At 32.7% G+C, this 22468-nt stretch overlaps 1 protein-coding gene and 1 long non-coding RNA gene across 4 annotated transcripts in view; one reads left to right on the top strand and one right to left on the bottom strand.

The window, feature by feature from the left end:
- Positions 1–9350: 9350 nt before the first annotated feature.
- The window catches only part of LOC114339828 (polynucleotide 5'-hydroxyl-kinase NOL9), a 16243-nt gene continuing 3125 nt past the window's right edge, over positions 9351–22468 (bottom strand). For 2 of the 3 annotated variants that reach the window (XM_028290515.2, XM_028290516.2), the window contains exons 4-5: positions 20027–20482; positions 9351–12484 (exon numbers count right to left, since the gene is read on the bottom strand). In XM_028290515.2, coding sequence (XP_028146316.1) covers positions 12106–12484; positions 20027–20482 — 835 coding nt within the window. In that variant the 3' untranslated portion in view covers positions 9351–12105. The remainder of the gene's footprint in view (positions 12485–20026; positions 20483–22468) is intronic. The other variant, XM_028290513.2, reaches the window with a different exon arrangement.
- LOC114339832 (uncharacterized) lies at positions 14837–18507 on the top strand. The gene is made up of 2 exons (XR_003653982.2): positions 14837–15484; positions 18274–18507. It is a non-coding gene; the product is annotated as an uncharacterized LOC114339832 (long non-coding RNA).

Below are 22468 nucleotides of genomic sequence, written 5' to 3'. Positions count from 1 at the left end.
GCCTATAAGAACCTTAATAAATGGTGCAATGAAAATGGCCTAAAAATTTCCAGGAAAAAAACAGAAGTCTGCATTTTTACGAGGAAAAGAAAACACATTCCAACAGAAATAACATTGGATACAACAAAGTATAGTGTACGGGCATCTGTAAAATACCTAGGAATGTATCTGGATAAAAAAATGACATGGAAAAACCACATAGATTATTTAATCAAGAAAACTGAAAAAGGAATTAACATATTACGGTCAGTGTGTGGAACAAAATGGGGATCAGATCCAAACGTAGCAATCCTTTTGTACAAATCCTACATTAGGTCAATACTGGATTATGGTAGTTTCTTCTATGACCAAGCTTCCAAAAGTCAACTAGAAAAAATAGATCACGTAGTAAATAAGTGTCTAAGGCTATGCCTAGGGTCTTTAAAAAGTACACCAATTGATTGCTTATTTGCCGAAGTAGCAGAAACTCCACTAAAATATCGCCGAAAGATTTTAGCTTCCAATTTTATAGCTAAATTAAGTTCTAAAAATAGCAACTTAGTCCAAAAAATCAATATACTGTTTACATCGGATCTTACCCATAGTTATTGGAAGTTGAAAAAAAGTTTAACTATTACTGAGTCATATTATGTAATAAATAACGTAATAGAAGAAATATACTCTTCAGATATAGATCCATTATATAGCATAAATATTTATAACATCCATCCAATTAACTGTGTTTTTCTCCAAGACTATTCAAAATTTCACCCAAGGATTAGACAATACATATTTGAGGAGGATTTAGAAAAGTATCTTCCCAGATGTCAATATATATTCACGGATGCATCAAAGAACAACAAGAAAGTAGGTTGCGCTATATTTGATCCACATAAAAATCATAAAAAATCCTTTAAATTAAATGAAAAGCTTACAATATATACTGCAGAATTAATAGCCATATTAGAAGCTCTCCTGTATATAAGTAATATGAAAATTACAGCAGAATCATTTGCAATTTGTTCTGATAGTAAAAGTGCTATTATGAAAATAAAAAATATCCACCAAGTCAGTAGTAATTATATTTTGACTACTATAATTATTAAACTTCAAGAATTACAAACAAAAAAAATCAATGTATCATTAGTTTGGATTAAAGGACATTGTGGAATAAAAGAGAATGAAGAAGTGGACGAAGATGCTAAGAAAGGAAGTAGAACTGGAGAGCTTTTAAGTTATAAATGTCCCCACAGTGAAATTGCCTGCCACGTAAAACCCATAATACTAGCCGAATGGAGAGAAATGTATAGTAACAGTCCAAAGGGAAAATTTTATAAAAACATAGTTACCAAGCCTCCTGGCCAGTCTTGGTTCTCAAGACTGTCGGGAGGCAAGCGGTTTTTCTCTGTTTTGTGCAGGTTAAGGTTCAACCATGTTTTAACTCCCCAGTACAAATATAAAATAAAATTGAGTGATTCTCCTAATTGTTCATGTGGAGAAGAAGGTACAGCGGAGCACATGATCCTAGGCTGTTCTAGAATAATAAACGAGGTTAAATTATTAAATGAAGAAATGGCCAAAATACCCAAAATCACCAGACCATATAACCTAACTCAACTATTAAGAGCAGAAGATTTCAATGTTTATCAAATTTTGTACAAACATATTTTATGTATTAGATTAAGTTTATAACCTATGTTTTTTTTTCCTTTCGTGTTAAGCCCTACGCCTATCCGAGGTCCACCTGTCTCGTCTAAATGCTCTGATCGACCCCTGAGCGTCAAATTGTGTCCTAGTCTAATATCCCAAATTATATTGAAAAAGACAATGAAAAATAAAAAAAAATATATCAAAAAAAATATATATATATATAAAAAAAAATAAAAAAAAAAATAAATAAATAAAAAAAAAATACATAAAAAAATGATAAAAAAAAAAATCAAAATGAAAAGAAATAATTCCAAATAAAAACAAAAATCGTTGAAAATTAGATATAGGTATATAAAATAGTTCTTTGTAAAATTGGAGCAGGATTGTGATTGGATACATACCTGAACAAATCAGTAGAAAGCAGGAAGCACTCCTTTGGAGCTTCCGCATAAATAATACAAATAATCCCAAAAAGGTAGGATGGCGAATGGACATTGACTCCGAAGCCAATAATGCTCAAACACACACACACACACACAACTTCGTTATATTTTAGAATAATTAATAAAATTTATGTATGTAGGTAGTATTAGACGAATTTCATTTCAAAATTGTTGTATGGTAAAAAAGTTTAAACATTAATTAACGTTTACATAGATACTATTAAAAATTCGTTTTCATAATTGAAATGACTTTACCATTTCGAGTTTATCATGAATCATGAGTATTTTTATATCCTTGGAATTTGAATTTAGGTACATTCAATTCAAAATTTACCATTTCGCAGAACCAAAACGTGCCAAACTGCACAACCAAAGGCTTTGGCGTTGCCAACCGTCGAGTAAGCTTTATCCGTCAACTTACCTTAAAAATTCCCACTTTTATAAAAAACTTTCCTCCTGTTTACAAAATCTGAGAAGATATGTTTAATTATTTTCAAATATTTTGATTTTTTCTTAATATTTTACAATTTGGAATGGATAAGTTACCTTTTGAGTTAACTTTTTCCCTTTATCACCTTTTATGTTGAAAATTCCCGCAAAAAGGGAAATTTCTCTCCGTTTGGCAACACTGACCACCGATGTTATTCCACATTCCACAATATTCATACATTCATATCCCCCATCTGACCATTTCTTACCTGAATGGATCAGGGATAGGAAAAAACCGTAAAATATGAAAAAGAAAACAGGCATTATTTCATTATTTGTATCATCTATGGATCTATGTAGTGTTGAGGATGAAGACGAATGATGTAGTACTAGGACTAAAGAACATACATACAATAGCTTTATTGTAATATCTTTATTTTGTTTGCCGTGCTTCAAAATACATAAAATATAATCTATTTTGGTAACTCATTAAATGGGTAAGTACATATAAGTATTATATAAATTTTAGTTACTTATGCAGTTTAGTTTAGCTAAATATATAATGATTTATATAAATAACTAAAATTTATAAATATGTACTTACTTTTTAAGTAATATTGTAGAATGTAGGTACTAACTACATTCTCATTTGCAATTAAAATATGTAAATATAATAAGTATTTGGTAGAACCAGTAGAACCTAAGATGAGATTAGGTGATGCTGAAAACATACTTCTAAGCAATATAGCACTTTCTTAGAATATTCTTAAAAATATATATTCTTCCCATTCAAAGATGTGCGGTAGTAGGTACGTTCTAAGTATATAAATAGAAGGTTTATAGCACTTCCTTGGAATATTCTAAAAAGTACCTTCTTGGTATAAACTAAAAAGATGTGCGGTAGTATGTTCTAAGTATACACATGGAAGGTTTATAGCACGTTCTTGGAATGTTCTAAAAAGAACATTCTTGGTATATACTGAAAAGAAGTGCGGTAGTACATTCTAAGTATATACATAGAACGTTTAAGTACTGTAATGTAGTATATACTCAGTATGTGCTCTGCACATTCGCAATGGTAATTACGCATATTCTCAGTATATACTTTTTCTGAAAAGTATGTTCTATGAATCTACTAAGAACATGAAATTGTTATGCGGGCATTGCTTCGTCCACTTCATCTCTGAAAGATCTTTGGGGTATTATGATTCTCTTACTTTTATTACTATCAGGCTCCACTCTGTTATTTTATTTATCCATCGATTTTGGTCTGCTCTTCTGACATGTCCACGTCCGTACCAGATTAATCTCTTATGTTCGATAATCTGGTAATTAGTTTAATTAATTAAACCCAGGTTTTCTTAAGGGTGAAAAGTCATACGTTCAAAATAAGTCCGGAACTGGATAAACTGACTAATTCTAAGCAACTTTTGTTCTATATAGTTTTTCCACTAAGTCAATATACTGTTATAACTGAGTCCTATTCCCATTATTTTTTTAATCTCTATGTTATTTATTCTATCACTTCTTGTTACTCTGCAGTTTCTCCTTAGGAATTCCATCTTTGTTGCATTCATCATCAAACAGTCATCATAGGGCTTATCAACGCTTCTCATTTGTTTCGAGCTTCTGTCATGTCGCATAATCCGTATATAATAGGCGCGTTCCAAGTGACATGAAAACCGTCCTTCGTACTGCCCTCGTCATGCGCATTATAAAAAATGCGTTCCAAGCGAACATGAACGATGATTGGTATCGTACACCGTGTTGTTCCAAGCGATCCATGTACCGCTTCGAAATCGGTAACTGAACGGCCCTTTTGATACATGCCTTCAAGCAGAAACTATTTGTACTGACTTGCGCAGTTAGGATTGTTTTTATTTTTACTGGTCACTGCTATGAGATCAGCTGATGATTCAATAATAGAATAATCCACAATTTACGCTATTAGTACCTGTGAATCTTGATTTCCGTTTAAATAATTATTAATTCTTTTTTTTTTTCAAATTAATCTTATAAAAATGGATAATTTATTATTTTCTTTTTTCATAGAAGACAACGATTTAATGTCAGATATCGATTCTGGGGAAGGTTTTGAAGCTGAAGTGATGTTAATGAACATGTTAAGTCCACTTTACATCAACAATAAATTGAACAAGAAATTGACAAAGTTATTTAAGGTCAAATTTGGCTTATACAAAACACAATTCTACATCCAATTTTGCCGTGAATAAAAAGAAAATTGACAAAATAAAACATATCCAATTGTTCTATTTCATCAAATTATTTCACTTTTTTTACAAACCATACATTTTGTACTCGTCAAATTTGGTATTGAATAACTTTGTCAATTTCTTATTCAATTTATTGTTGATGTAAAGTGGACATTAGAAATATTAATTTTTAACCATAACCATCTAGCAAACTACTAGTGGTACAGTGGTACTCGCACTGAAAATGGCTCAGGCGCAACTCGAACTTGAAATGGTACACGAATTCGTTCCAAGAGGGTTACGTACCGGTAATCGGATCGAGATCGAAAGAAAACCGTTCAAGGGCGATTCTGCGCATTAAAACAGTCCAATCGATTTCGTGGCGGTTCAAGGGATCGTACAAATGTGTCGTCTTGGAACGAACCTAATATTAACAATAATAAAAAACCGCTAAACGCCGTAAAAATGAGTGGCGCATACAATATTCCAGGTACAAAAGATCTGATATGAAAATTACGTGGCGCGAAAATGTATTTTCATTTTGATGCAAAAAAAATTCTAGTTTTATTTTAAAAGATTTTTCCATAATATTTGCTAAATTTGAAGTCAACGCGCCACAAAAGAGTAAATTTGATACAGTTTGAATTTTGAAACTCTTTTGTGGCGCGTTTACTTCAAATTTAGCAAATATTATGAAAAAATCTTTTAAAATAAAACTAGAATTTTGTTTTGCATCAAAATGAAAATACATTTTCGCGCCACGTAATTTTCATATCAGATCTTTTGTAGCTGGAATATTGTATGCGCCACTCATTTTTACGGCGTTCAGCGGTTTTCTATTCTTGTATCAGGAGTTTTTCGAGTTACATACAAATTAAATGTATGAAGTTGAATGCAATTTTTCTCGATTACACGTTAAGCTTTATAAATGGTCACCTTTGTCGCATTATCTCCCAAATGATCTAGTGTCCATCGAATGTACACTAGATTTTTTTTCTAGTCGAAATAGATTGAATAAAAATATTGGGATGGCCGGTAAATGAACTCGGATTGCCCGTTGCAGATCAAATTTAGCGTCGTAACCACTACAACTACATAAACCATTTCGGGAATAATCGTTAATTGGATTATACTTTTGTAGCTTAATAACTTCTAAACGGCTTAACCGATTTTGATCACTAAACATGAGTTTGAAACGTATTGACAAGTATAGTATCTGATGCATCTGAGGTCAAGTATGAAAACTAAAGCTGTTACAGAAATTATTGAGCTTGAAAAACCGTTTTTCCCCATAGGAAATAGATTTGATCATACTTATGAAGCGTATAACTTAAAATTTCGAATTTTCCCGGATATGAGGTAAACAACGTTAGATTCGCCTAGAGTCCTTCTACAAACGCTCAGTTATTGGCGCAATTCGTAGGTTGAAATTTTGAGTAATTGTCGAAAAACCAAAATTTTCAAAGTTTAGTTTTTCAATTTTTCGGCTATACTGAGCCGTGTGTATGTCTGAGCTTGATCGCTTAGGCACCATTTTAAAGCTTAACTCAACCCTATTGATGTGGTGTATTTGCGATTTTCCTGTCTCTCCTTGACCCTAAGATATATCGCCCAAAAAATTTGCCATTTTGTATCTACGCTAGCCCTGTAGCTGGCTTACGGGTAGTCAGAAGTCAAAAATTACACCGGTTCTGAATCGGCCCTCACACCCTCTTGAAACACAGAAAAAAATTCAGATCGGTGTAACTTTTCCACATACATACATACATCCACAAACATTTTCCCCCTTTTTAAATAAAAATTGAGTTCTAATTCTGAGCTCGGTAACTTTTGAATGGTATAACCGATTTTCAAAATTAAACATGCGTTGGAAAGGTAATGATCTGTGCTATCAGAAGCCGCAAAGGTCGAACTTAAGTTTTTGAAATTTTTGGGAGTTTTGGGGATGAGAACGAAAAACAGACTCTAAATGGGAAGGGCCGTAAAATCCACATCCTTGTACCAAAATGGAGATGTAACATATGGATGGATGAGTCTTTTCCTATACTTTAAGATGGGATTTGGCCCAATTTTCAATTCAGTCAGGTTTAGAAAATCGAAAATTTCGTGTATATATAGTGTCGCTTGTAGGGGTGTTGTGCGCCACTGGTGAGAACTGCCGTTCTCTGTGGATATACCACATATGACAAGCGTTGAAAAGTCCTATTATTACATTATCGTTTTTATTGATAAGTCTACAAAGTTTTTTCTTCTTAAAATGGCAAATACAACTATGAATTCCCCATTATTAAATAATATAAACAGATATTTGAATTAAACTTTATTTTTATAATATATCAAACAGTATCACAAAATAGTATTTTTAAAAATTAAATCTATTAACCGTCATTCATATTTTGCTATACCCTGTTTTTAAATTAGGAGTAATTCAAATTTACAGCGCCGTAATGCTGGTTTGTAATTGGTCCAACTTCAGGCAAGTTTACTTCACCGTTAAGAAATTTTTACACTAATGGCATTTCATAGGTTAATTAAGTTATATCAACGATTTTTGTGTTTTCTGCGTTATTCCTTTAATTTTTAGATTTTTAGTCTGCTTTTATATAAAAAACAGATGTTTTTAGAACTCTTTAGTAGACGTATTAGTATAATATAATATTTATAGATTACCGTTGAAGGCCAATATGATCAACCAAAAAAAGAAGATGTACTTGGTGATTTTTCTAGTGATTTTGTTGGGGGTAAATCTGTCTTTTCAGTTTACTCCTCCTGGTTTAAAAACAAACCATAGGAGGGGTAAACTCAAAAGACAGATCCACACCCAATAATGTCACTAGAAAAATCACCAGAATCATCTTCTAATTTGGCTGATCATGTGGCCTTCGACGGTAATCCAAGAGTTCTAAAAACAACTGTTTTTTATATTAATGCAGACTACAAATCTAAAAATTGAAGGAATAACGCAGAAAACACAAAAAATCGCCGATTAAAACTTAATTAATCTATGGATTTTAAATGACAATAGTGTCAAAATTTCATAATACCAATAGTTGTCAATAGTGTCAAAATTGGCTAATTTAGTGGAGTAAACTTGCCTCCGGCTGTATCAATTACTAACAAGTATTACGGCGCGGTAAAGTTGAATTACTCCACCTAGTTAAAAAACGTGGTATAGTTGTTTTGAAACTTAAAATTATTATAATATGATTTTTTGACCACAGAAGTCCACATTCTCATAAAAAAGTATAACACAAAATCAAATATTAAATTAGTAACTAAACATTTTCAACAAATAGTCTGTCATTTTCGAGAAAAGTTATTTACCAGCAATTTTATTGCTGGAATCAAATCTTATGATTGTATATATTCATAATATAGGTATGCAAAGTCCGCAGATAGTGTGCTACTTTTTTTATAAACAAAATGGCGCCTAAAAATCGTGTTTTTTTTCAATTTTTGCTCTATAACTCCAAAGATTTTAACTTTACACCAAAAACACTTGAATAAAAATTCACCGTAATTAAATTCTGCATAGAGATGTGTTTTTTCCGATTTACTTCGATGAAAATTTTGCCCGGAAAATGCGGGTTTTTCCAACAAAATCTTTAATTTTCAACTAAAATTTTAGGTAAGTAATTGTTTATCAATAATTAAATAACTTGGTAATATAAAAGATCTTTTTGTATAGATTATAATTCCAGAAGCCGATGGAAACTGAATTAACAGTTAAGCAACAATTGAATTAATTAAAAATTTACGGTCCCTATAATAACCACAATAATTATGATGCATAAGAATAACTACGATTTTTGTACCTATACACTATGACACTATACCTATCTAATGTAAAAATAAAAATGTATACCATTTTTTATTCATTCAGTTGCGGTGCGAAACCAAAACTGTCTTAATTTTTACTCAGATCAGAGAGTGCAGCCAGCACTCTTATCGACGATTTCACCTCTTGTTAGAGTTTCATCAGAGACTGCATAGGCTGCTTTTCTCTGGCCCAGGTAAAAATTTTCGACATATCCATCTCCCACCGCAACTGACGAGATGGTAGTAGGTGCCTAGCGGCATCTGCTAAATAAAAGACTAAGTTTTTCAACCTAATAAAAATATTTGTAAATTAAATATTTTTAAAAGATTTTTAATTGAAAAACTTTATTGGCCCATTTCCTGGTGACAACCTCCAAGGCTTCTACAATATGCAAGCCAAATGGATGCTGCAGTGAAGACTAAAGGGAAGGAATTCTACACTATGCAATTCACAACCCCCGTCTGCAGCGTGGTAAAGCTCCAACGGAAAATGGACCTAGTTACTCTATAGGAGTAATACTAATATAAAAATAAATTATTATTTTTTTTTTTTATTTTTTTTTATTTTTATATTAGTATTACTCCTATAGAGTAACTAGGTCCATTTTCCGTTGGAGCTTTACCACGCTGCAGACGGGGGTTGTGAATTGCATAGTGTAGAATTCCTTCCCTTTAGTCTTCACTGCAGCATCCATTTGGCTTGCATATTGTAGAAGCCTTGGAGGTTGTCACCAGGAAATGGGCCAATAAAGTTTTTCAATTAAAAATCTTTTAAAAATATTTAATTTACAAATATTTTTATTAGGTTGAAAAACTTAGTCTTCTATCTAATGTACTTTACAGAATTGAAATTGGACTATTTAAGCTGCCCCAGGAATATTTTAAAATTATAAACAATTTTTTGGCATATAAACAAATAGAATATCTCGGGAAATATTAAATTAAACTAAATCCTAAAAACGGTGGCAGATCGCTTCTTTTAGAAGAAAAAACGTTTAATTATGATGAGTGGTTCCTGAGATACAACCTGTCAAAGTTGACCGGCATTTACGGCAAAGATATAACCAATAGGATCATAATTTTTAAACCATCACCTTTTTATTTCTATCCTCTTTCTCCACGCCAATTTGCATACCTTTAAAATACTCATAACATATATTATTATAATAAAAACTATCGATATGACGGGTGAAAATTGCCAAAAATAGCAAAATTCCAATCAAAAATTAGGTTGGAGAAAATGGAATCTCAAAGTTCAAAATCGGTATACGTTAAAAAATGCATTTTCTCGGCTTCCCATGGAGCAATTTTCTTCATTCTTTTTTTGTTCCCAAGTAACTCGAGTAGAGCCATCTAACTAACGCATTATTAAAGGCCAAAGTTGCTTTTTTTTTTGTTATAATCGATTAATTTTCTTATAAGATTTTTCTACATATTTTTCCAGTTGTAGACTATTTTTTAGATAAACTTACTACAAGTGTACCTTTTAACGTTTAAAATACAAATACAGTCGAGTCCGCGAGTCTTTACCCGTGCGTCATTAATAACTGGCGAGATAAAACACATACTTTTTATCTAGCATCATTCTCTTCCACGCATGAAACTCATGACAAACCAGCTGCGCTGCCGTTTGTTATTAAGTAAAAACACATGTTATTTTTATGAACCATCTAGACTCAGTGCACTGAAAAGAGATAGGTACAAAAAATGACGATTCGGTATGTTTTCATATTTTAAGCACAATTTGCTTGACGTTTCTGCTTTGTTTACTTTTGTGGCTGTCAGTCAGTTGAATTTTTTGCGGTTTTTGTCGAATTTTTGCGTTTTGAAGTTTCTTTATATTACACAAACAGTTGTTTTCACAACCAATTTTATATTAGGCTTTGAAATTTTAAGGTAAATAATTATATTTTGGCAATTAATATTTAAAACATACAAAGATGACGTTATTCACACAGTAAAGAAATGCTTGTGCTTAAATTTCCGCCAAAGTGGATAAAATAACAAAAATAAAATACGCTATTGAATTTTTTTATAAATTGTTTATTTATTTATTAATCAATAATAATAAAATTTTTTATTAAGCTACTTCAAATGTAGCTGTAATTCTGCACAAAAATTTTGTAGCAAAACTTACATTTGACATTCTATATATTTGATAACGTCAAATTTTATAATAAAACCCGTAATCGGAACAGTAGCCACTTTCTGTCAGTTGTTGATGCGTGAAATAGATTTCCGACTTATTTCGTATGCTTTAAATGATGACGCACGGGTAATGACTCGCGGACTCAACTGTATTCCCATTTGAAAGCTGAATCATTATTTAAACAATCTTTATTTAAACAAATTAAACATTTTTGTTATAATAGATAAATTAATTTATTATAACAAAACAAAAGCAACTTTGACCTTTAATAAGTCGTTAGTTAGATGGCTCTACTCGAGTTACTTGGGAACAAAAAAAGAATGAAGAAAATTGCTCCACGGGAAGCCGAGAAAATGCATCTTTTTAACGTATACCGATGTTGAACTTTGAGATTCCATTTTCTCCAACCTAATTTTTGATTGGAATTTTGCTATTTTTGGCAATTTTCACTCGTAATATCGATGGTTTTTATTATAATAATATATGTTATGAGTATTTTAAAGATATGAAAATTGGTGTGGATAAAGAGGACGGAAATAAAATGGTGATAGTTTAAAAATTATGCTCCTATTATTTATATCTTTGCCGTAAATGCCGGTCAACTTTGAACGGTTGTGTCTCAGGAACCACTCAACACAATTAAACGTTTTTTTCTTTTATAAGAAGCGACCTGCCGATTTTTTTCCAATGCCGTTTTCATCATTTAATTTATTTTAATATTTCTCAAGATATTATATTTGTTTATAAGCCAAAAATTGTTTATAATTTTAAAATATTCCCGAGGCCGCTTAAATAGTCCAATTTCAATTCTGTAAAGTACATTAGATAGGTATAGTGTTTCTTTATACAAAAATCGTAGTTATTCATATACATCATAATTAATGTGGATATTATAGCGACCGTAAATTTTTAATTAACAAGTCAATTGTTGCTAAACTGTTAATTCAATTTCCATCGGCTTCTGGAATTATAATCTATACGAAAAGGCCTTTTATACTGGCAAGTTATTTAATTATTGATAAACAATTACTTACCGTAAATTTTAGTTGAAAATTAAAGATTCTCTTGGAAAAACCCGCATTTTCCGGGGAAAATTTTCGTCTAACTAAATCGGAAAAAACACGTCTCTATGCAGAATTCAATTACGGTGAATTTTTATTTGGGTGTTTTTGGTGTAAAGTTAAAATCTTTGGAGTTATAGAGCAAAAATTGAAAAAATCACGATTTTCGGGCGCCATTTTGTTTATAAAAAAAGTAGCACACTATCTGCGGACTTTGCATACCTATATTATTAATATATACAATCATAAGATTCGATTCCAGCAATAAAATTGCTGGTAAATAACTTTTCCGTGTATTTTGCTAATTAGCCCAGACTCCCCAGACTAAAAACTTAAAAGTAAAAAACGAAAACATAATACAGTTACACAGACACAGAAGTTTTATTAGCAGGAAGGTACGACCTTCTAGTCATCTGATCCAACCGATTATCTACTTCCCCTGTCATTACGAATGGAATAGATGTAGTAACGTCACTGATATCCATATACATAGAAGGAGGCAGTGGTACACTATGACGAACCAAATGGAAAACATTCTCTAACACCTGTGGCAACTCAGGTGTAATCAGAACCAAACGGTTTTTTGGTTCATCGATTTCTCGTACGATACCGTGACCTAAAACTTCGAAGTAGCCATCACTGTCCTTTTCTGAACACAGAGCTACTAGTTGGGCGTTAACAGCTGCTGGTGGTATCTTTTGGCCTCGATCATTGCTAAGTTTTATGGCACTAAGGTTTATCCTAAAATATAAAAGAAAAAATTTGAATAGGTAATCTAACTTATCGATTAAAACTTCAATTCGTTAAAAAATTTTAACTGTAAGTTCGATTATGTCTGATATTTTGGTCAAACATTACAGTACTACCACTTAAGCAACTGATTTATTCAAACTAGAAAACATGAAGTACAAAAAACACTTGCGAAACTTAAATAACAGAAAAGCTTCAAGTAAAGAAGGGATACCAAATGAATTGTTAAAATATGGCGGAGCGTCATTGACGAATCAACTGACAACATGAAGAAGTAAAAAAGACAACAAAGAATGAGATACAACCTAATAAGGCACCAGGATTCGACCTCATAACGAGTAATGTCCTTCAGGAACTAACCAATGATTGCTACAGAATAATCACTATGATCTGCAATGCTATGTTAATCTGAATTACTTACCTTTGCAATGGAAAGTGGCACATATTATACTCATTCAAAAACTTGGTAAAGTCCAAAAGATGTCAACTCATACCGACCGATTAGTCTACTTCGAGGCATCCCTAAGGTGTTTGAAAAACTTTTGTTAAGAAAAATCAAACCAATATTGGACGAAAAAGGTCTCATACCTGACCATCAATTCGGATTTGGTAACCAACATAGTACAATAGAACAAGTTCACAGACTATACTTCTTCTACGGCACTACAGCCCAAATTGAGCCTTGGCCTCCTTTATTTTTTGCCAGAACTCTTGCCTGTCTGTAGCTGCTCTTCTCCATACACGGACTCCTAAAAGTGCTTGTGCGTCGCTGTTTACTGTGTCTTCCTAGCGCTTTCTTGGCTTTTCAACCGGTCTCTTTCCCTGCATTCTACCATTCAGTGCTCTTTTTGGTAGCCTATCCTCTCCCATTCTTATCACATGTCCGACCCATTGCAATCTTTGTATTCTAATGAAGTCTGACAGGGTTGCTTCCTTATAAAGTTGATAAAGTTCGTTGTTGTATCGACTTCTGAAGATTCCGTTTTCCCTCACAGGTCCTAGTATTCTCCTCAGTACTTTCCTTTCGAATGTGTCGAGTTTGTTTTTGGATGTTTCTTTCAGGACCCAGTCTTCATGCCATAGCATGTTATTGGTCGAATTAAAGTTTTATAGATTCTCATCTTTGTATTTCGGTGGACACTTTTAGACCGAAATATATGGGAGAGGGCAAAATAAGCTCTGTTTGCCTGCGTTATTCTCTTCCGTATTTCTCCATCTTCTGATCCGTCGGCATATATTTCTACTCCCAGGTATGTAAACTTTCCAACCGTTTCAATGTCATCTTCATGTATGTTTTGTGGGCCTATATTTCTTCTCGTCTGATTTATTATTTTTGTTTTTTCTGTATTAATTTCCAAACCTATCATTTTTGTTTGTGTTTTTAACTCTGCGTATGTTTTCTGTGCTCCTGTTGATGTTCTACTCATAATATTAATATCATCGGCATAAGCGGCCAGTTGAACCGTTCGGTTGGTCAGTAGTAGGTTTCCTCGTCCAGTTTGCATTTGCCTAACCGCATACTCCAGTGCCAGGTTAAACAATGTTGGGGCCAGCCCATCTCCCTGCTTTAGTCCCTGCGAAATTTTGAAAAAGTCTGTGCGGTGGTTTTGTATTCGTACACATGCCTGAGTTTCATCCATTGTGGCTTTAATGAGTCTTATTAGCTTGTGTGGTATTGCCAATTCAGCCAATATACAGTATGGTGCAAATGAAAGGAATAAATTCGTTATTTCGTAAACCGGCGACACTAAGGAAAAAACTCGAAATAGGCCGATTTATATTTTTGATTATAATATTCTAACATAATATATCACACGCGTGACGTCATCTATCTGGGGTGATGACGTAATCGATAATTTTTTTAAATGAGAATAGGGGTCTGTGCTAGCTCATTTCAAAGGTTATTCAATTATCTATTCAGTAATGTAAACATTAACATAATTATTTAAACAGGGTATCCAAAAACAATTTTTTAAATTAAATTAATTGACAAAAAAAGAAGAATGTATGTAATTTATTTAATACAAAATACTTTTTACTGTTATCAGAAAACAGAAAAAAAAATGTTTATTTTAAAAATAAACATTGCTTGTCGCTTAAATTCAATGTTCAAGCCAGCTACTGCTAGGCACCTGCTTTTTGGAAATTTGAACAATTAATTTAACCGAAAAGCAATGTTAATTTTTCGAATAAACATTTTTTCCTGTTTTCTGACAGTAGTAAATGTATTTGGAATTAAATAAATTACATACATTCTTCTTTTTTTGTCAATTTAATATAAAAAAATTGTTTTTGGACACGCTGTATAAATAACGATGTTAATGTTTATATTAGTGAATAGAGAATTGAATAACCTTTCAAATGAGCTAACACACGACCCCTATTCTTATTTAAAAAAAAATCATCGATTACGTAATCACGCCCAGATGGATGACGTCACTTATGTGTTATATACGCCAAAATATCATAATTTAAAAATAAAAATCGACCTGTTTCGGGGTTTTTCCGTAAAGTCGCCGGTTTACGCAATATCGAATTTATTCCTTTTATTTGCACCATACTGTATAGTTTGTTCCTTTTGACTGAGTCGTATCAAGGGCGCCCCCAGGGAGGGGCCAGGTGGGGCCATCGCCCCCCCTGAGAATTTGGCGAAAGCGTGTAAAAAATATTTAGCTCTCTCTTACTTTATATTATAAAATAAATTCCATATTAATCATAATCGCTCACGAGATATGCCAGTTTAAATGTATTTTTTCTCAATCCCTTATCCCTTCTGACTGAGACGCATATGTTTGGATGGAACCGCATCGTTTTCGGTGCGCATGCCGCATGCACTGATGATGTCCGGTCTAGGCTTATCCAGTTGAGAAATGAAATAGGTGGGCTGAACGGCCGATCTGATACGTCTAGTAGTACGGTAGTGCTCACAATTTATATACTGTTATTCATAGAACTTATATTAACGTGTTAAAAGTGTTTTTTGTGCAACGTGTAAGTATTATATAATATACTTTATTTCTCACTTGACCTTAAATAAAATAGGCTTATTTTTACGAGGTAGTTATCTATTGTGTGTAAAGGTAAAAAATACTTTTTTATGAATTAAAATAACATCATTTGCGTCTATGAAGTACAATTACAATATTTATTTCAAAAATTGTGCTTGAAGTAATAACATTTTTTATAAGTACCCTTCCTACTTTAAGAAAATAAGTTATTCCTGTATCGCAGTTGAGATACTCAACTGTGCAAGGTAGGTATTTTAATCTACAAATTTTAATTAACTTAGATGAATTTTTTACTTCTCTAAAAGGTTTTAAAAATATTTTTCAATGGAACTAAATTATCCATTTGGTCTTATTCTGTCCATTTATCGGCCTACTCCCCGGTTAAATGCGTTAATTTATTTGACACCTAACACTTAGCTGATTGAATGCATCAATTTAATTTGCCTACTGTATTTGTAGAAAAATGGACATAAGGAAGTTATTTAACAAGCCAAACAAGCGGCTGAAAATTGATGATGGATCTGACATACCGAACAGTACCGAAAACAGTAGTATAGTATGCAGTCAAAATGATTTAGCTGTAGCAGGGCCATCTAGCTTGGAGTCAGCTGTATCCGCCTCTCAAAGAGAAACTAACGTTGTAACGGCCACCGCATCGGATAATTTTGCGATTGTTGAAGACAGTTTAAATTTGGATGTTGGGAACTACCTTGATACTAACAAAATTTGTAGCTTGAACGATCGCTTGAAATTTACTTTGTTAACAAACCCATGGAAGCCAGATAAATGTTACAATTTCAAGTATGATATTGACGATGGCAAACGACCATTTATCCATGAATTGTTAAATACGTACCCCTGGTTAGCTTATTCAAAAGAAGTTAAAGGTGGGCTATACAAGTTGTGTGTACTGTTTAGGCCCCGCGTAACCCATGGTAGTTATCAAAGCGGCTTTATAAATCGCCCATTCACCAATTTGAGAAGGTTTCATGAAAATGCGAAATCGCATATGAACTCTGAATGGCACAGACAAGCATCTGAAAACTCAAGTAACTTTATATCTGTCATGAAAAATGAAAAGAAAAATGTTGAATGTCTTGCAAATTATGGTTTGGCCAAGCAAATTGAATCGAACAGAGCGAAACTAAAATCCATTGTTTCTTCAATTTTGTTTAGTGCACTACATGACTTACCATTAAGAGGTCATACCAATGAGGATGCTGTGTTCAATAACCTTTTACATTTTAGGAAAGAAGCTGGTGATTCTGTTTTAGAAGACCATCTGAAAAATGCGCTGAAAAATGCAATGTACATTTCCCATAGGACACAAAATGAGATCATTGATTTATGTGCAACGGTTTTAAGAGACGAGTTAGTTACAAAAATCAATGATAATGAAATATTTTCCATTTTATCAGACGAAACAATGGACATTACTGGTACAGAGCAACTCTCTCTGGGCGTGAGATATTTTGATAAAAGTGAAAATTGCATCAGAGAAGACTTCCTTGGTTTCACCCCATTAAAAAGTTTAGATGCTGAACATATAGCAAATGCTATTACTTTAACATTAACAAATTGGGGCTTGAACTTGGAAAATGCAGTTGGCCAAGGATATGATGGTTGTAGTACAATGGCTGGGGAAATAACTGGAGTACATAAAAGAATAACTGAGAAATACCCAAAAGCTCTATATTTTCATTGCGCCAGTCATCGACTAAATTTAGTAGTCAATGATTTAAATGACATACCACAAATCAGGAATACAACTGGCACAGTTAAAGAAGTTATAACATTTTTTCGGCAGAATGACCAAAGAAGGGCAATAGTGGGAACTCTTCAAAAACTATGTGAAACCAGATGGACCGAAAAATATAAAGCAATTCGAAAGTTTAGTGAGCAGTTTGTTAGCATCGCTGAAGCACTTCAGACTCTATCGACTGAAGGTAACCGTGACACAAGGCAGAAAGCTTTCCAGCTTCATTGCGCAGTTACAAATACAGCATTTGTGATATGTCTACATGTGATTGCCAAATACTCTGCCAAGTTAGAAATCGTTACGCAAATGTTACAAGGTGTCAGTGTAGATATTTTGAAGATATCAAAACACATTCAGAAGGTTACTGAGCTATTCAGTTCAGACCGACAAAATGGAGAAAAAGAGTTTGATAACATTATGGCAAATGTTGAAACAACAGCAAACAAGCTTGGAATCGAGCTCACATGTCCTCGTGTTGCTGCGAGACAGGTTCACAGACCAAATCACTCTACCCAGACTATCAACGAATACTATAGAAAGTCCATTTTCTTGCCTTATTTGGATTCTTTGGTTCAATCGTTGAAAGATAGGTTTTCAGATAGAAACAAACCATCATTTGAAATTTTCAATCTGCACCCTAAAATCATGAAAGATCTTTCTAAGGAAGATTTTGAAAAGTCTATTAACAATATAAATAGCACGTATTGTGAATTGTTAGACAACTTTAAGGAGCAATCAATTCTGTGGTTCGACCTTTGGAAAAACACGGAGATAGATGCCAAAGCCTTGGAAAAACTGAACTTAATAGAGGTTCTTGAGCATGAGCATGCCTGCTTTTTGCCGTCAGTAGCAAAAGCCATCCAAATAGCTCTTTGTCTGCCACCAACAACTTGCACCATCGAGCGATCATTCACGTAACTAACTATAATTTTATTACGTTATATTCTTATCCATGTGTTTCAGTTCTTCTAAAACTTACATTACAATATAACAACCTCGATACTTTTTTACAGCACTCTCAAACGTGTGAAGACCTGGATAAGGAATACGATGTCGAACAATCGTCTAAGTGGGCTATGCCTGTTATCTGTACACAGAAGAAAAATAAAAGAAAATAAAGAAAACTTCATGCAGAAAGTAATTGATTTATTTGCGATGGACACCAGAAGAATTCAATTATTATTTAAGTAACATTTTACTGACACTAACCGTGTTGCGTTTTAAACAGCAAAACAATTTTTCTTGTATTTTTTGTTTCAATACCCTTTGCCCCCCCTGAGGAAATATCCTGTGGGCGCCCTTGAGTCGTATGCCTGTATGAAGTCTACAAACACGTTGTGAACATCAATATCGTGTTCATAGACTATTCGCGGTGTGCAAGTACTCGGAAGGGATACGCGAATGCGCGCATTTTCACGGGGCAAATGCGCAGTCGGATGCGCCGAAGATGTCAATTTCCTGCAATTTTTTTATTTACAACCATTTTTCCGACAAAAATAGGAGGTTATAAGTAATTATATTGTAAATCAAAAAATCTAAGTGTCCGACAAAAATATTGGGGCAAATCGACAGTCGAACAAAACATTTATTTTTTACTAGTAAACTATACTTTTAAACTATGCTAGGTTCGTGCATCCCTTATCTTCACAACCATTTTTCCGACAAAAGTAGTAGGTTACAAGTAATTATATTCTTAAACAAAAAATGTAATTGTCTGACAAAAATGTTGGGGCAAACGACAAGAAAACTTAATTCTTTTAGGTTATCGACGTCCTTTAGAGGAGGCATTGCCAAAAAATTTTTAAAACAGTTTTTCTCGGTTACTTTTGAATCGATTTAGCTGAAAATTGGTACACATACTAAGTACAATATTTAAAAGGGCGTGACGTAGAGTTGTACACAAAATTTTCCAAAAAAAATTCGGACAGGAGGAAAAATTTTGGAAAAATTTTGAGCTGAAAATTTGTGTAGATACTCCTTGAACAATGACAAACATCGTTGTGTAGTTTCTTTTCTCGAATTTTCAAAAAAAAATCCGAAAAAAGGGAAAATTTCGGAAAATTTTGAACCCATTATTTTTGTCCGACAATTGATCCAATATGCATTGCACATGTAAAAAAACAGTACAAAATAAAAATGACATCTCTGGTACTAAATAAAAAAAATTGCAGGAAATTGACATCTTCGGCGCATCCGACTGCGCATTTGCCCCGTGAAAATTGTCCGACAAGGTAACCACATTATTGTAAAAAGGTTTTATGGTAGATTCTGTTAAAATTAGCCATGTGGTAATAAATTTATTATTTTCATAAATTTGACATATTTAGCGTGTCCGACACGTCATATGGCCCAATATTTTTGTCCGACAAAATTGTTTTCGCTGTTTATATGATAAAAACCATTGAATAAAATAAAATGACCAATGTGGTTATACATTTTTTTCTTGCATAAAATTGACAACTTCGTGACAGCATGACAGACAAATGCCCCACTACCTTAATGTGCCAAGCTCCAAATTTGTCCGACTCCACCCAAATAACAAGTACAAAAAGTTTCAACGGTGTGGTCATAAATCATAATTTTATATGTGGGCCCAAGGACTAATATATATGTGTCGAAATGCTTTGGCCACTGGACTTTACATCTCTCTGTCATTGTAAAGACAAACAGTTTTACTTATTGTTTTCATTATAAAACATATTGTAAAAAATCTTAGATGTGTATAAAAAAACTTTTTTAATAAAAGTTTATAAAAATTATACTTACTTATACATTGGTATTTTATGACTCGAAAGATGATTTACATCATCTGACATAATTTGCGAAAAGTAAGCCACTACAGCCATTTCTCTTATTTGCCTAGGCTTCAGGGAGAATCCTACCTTCTTCTGGCTATTCATTGACATCAATTGGATGTGACTATACTTCAAGCTATTACTGTTATCACTGACAAATATGTTGCAATAATCCTTGAGTATTCTCGCCTTGAGTTTTGTCTCAAAGTTATTTCTGTCATCGAGACTCTTGATCTGAACTAAATGAGTAGGCTTTACGAAAGTGACAGCTGAACACGCGATATTTATGCCTTTGCTCTGAGTGAATCCCATGTAATTGATCAAGGTTGGCATGTCTTCAAAATTGGTTATGGAGTTCATTAGTTTCTTTATACCATTTAGGTATTTGTTAACTGCATTGCCTGTATCGATGTTTGTCAATACTGATCTGAAATAACACATTAAAAAATATTAAATTTTGCTATCGTCTAATAGATTATTGATTTTGTTTGGAGGATGCTATAATAGGGAACTTGCATAAAATTTTAAATTCGAAACAAATGTTATAAATCACAACAGAACATAATTTAAAACATGTATCAAAGATAAAAAAAGTTGTTTTTCTGTTCCGTTTGGCCCCTAAAGATGATTCTAAATTCAAATTATAGCAGCTAGCCCAAAATGCGTCGTGACGTCATATGGTTGTTTGCATTGTGCACCACAGTAAACAAAATTGTACAGTCGGAAAATTGAAAGAATACCCATCAATCACTTATTTTGTATTTGCTATCTTTTTCTATAACAAACGTTTGTTATTTATAGAAAAAAACCGCAAATACAAAATAAGTGATTGATGTGATCGTTCATGGGTATTCTTTAATTTTTCCGACTGTATATAATTTTAAATTATATCTACATTATAAATGTCAGTAGAAAATACAGTTATGTGACGTCACAAGTGTTTTTGATCGATGGAACTATTTTAAATACATAGAAGATTTTAAATTTGTACTTCTAAGTTATCTTTTATTTTCCATAGTAAACCTTCTTTCCTTTCCTTTCCTTTCCTTCAAAAACTGTATCAAACTTCAATCTTAACTAACTGGTATAGTCGGTTCACTAAACTCAGACACAACTGGCTAGTGATTTTAGTATTTTTTTTTTGTTTTTGGCCAGTTTTGCCAAAATTAATAACTATTTAGTAATTATTAACTATTTAGTAATTACTTTTTTGCCAATTTTTGAACTCGTTGGCTCCATCTTACTTTCAAAAATATGTTTCTTTTCAGAGAGATGTACATGATTATAATACAAGGGGTACAAATAATCTACATATTGTTGAATTTAAAAATAGCTTTATGATGAATTCTTTAATTTGCAAAGGGTTTAGAGAATATAATGAACTACCTCTCGATTTAAGAACTTGTAGAAACATTAATACATTCAAGTACAGTTTAAAAAAATATATTATAGAGAATAAGATGTGTTGAATGTATTTGTGTTGCCTTGTATGTATACTTATTGTGCTTACATTAATCGCATTGGCATTTTCGTCAAATGTTTGTGGCTTTCGATATTGACATTTTAATTAGTTTCAGTTTTTTACTTTTTAAATTTTAAATTATCAAATGTTTGTGGCTTTAGGTATTGACATTTTAAATTAGTTTTAGTTTTTTACTTTTTAAATTATGTTATGGACTATATCAATACTTGTATTGTTTTGACTATATGTACTTTAGCATGTTTATATTAGGTTATCCTATTTCAAATAAAGTATTATTACATATTTAAAATAATCTCTCACCTACTGCACAATCATTTACAATTACTGCAGGTCATAATTCATAATTTCTCCCAGTACCGGCGCTAGGGTATAAGGCACCCGCCTGCAAAACTAGCACAGACGCACTTAGGTTTTTTAAAATTAGTATTTTGTATGACACCAGAAGAAAAAAAGCTCATTTTGGCTCCCCCAAACAGGAGCGACCGCCTGCAGTGCATCCCTTGCAGGCCCGTTGTCGCTGGCCCTGATCCCTCTGCTACTGATCAATCATAAAAAATAACACTATCTGCATATTTCGTTTTTAATTTTTAAGCATAAACAAAAATGATGTAATAAACAAAAATGCAATATGCCGACAAGTTGAATTTGAGGGTAATACAATACGATATTTTTATCGATCACGGTTTTAAGTAACATGAATAATTTTTCACCTTATTTTTCTAATAATGTGATTTTGTAAAGGCATAACTTTGATTATTAATTTCGTATCGCCGCTTATTTAGTCTACCAAAAGTTATCAGAATTTAATGACAAAGACAACGCAGTTTTCACTCAGGATGTTGACTATGCTAATATTTTTATTTATCATAATAAATTGTACTTAGGTACCATCCGTATTCATTTCAGATACTTCCATTTCTCAAACAAAAA

Source organism: Diabrotica virgifera, chromosome 5 (assembly GCF_917563875.1).
Source record: "Diabrotica virgifera virgifera chromosome 5, PGI_DIABVI_V3a".
NCBI classification, from domain to species: Eukaryota; Metazoa; Arthropoda; class Insecta; order Coleoptera; family Chrysomelidae; genus Diabrotica; species Diabrotica virgifera.
This window is presented reverse-complemented; position numbering and strand designations above follow the sequence as displayed.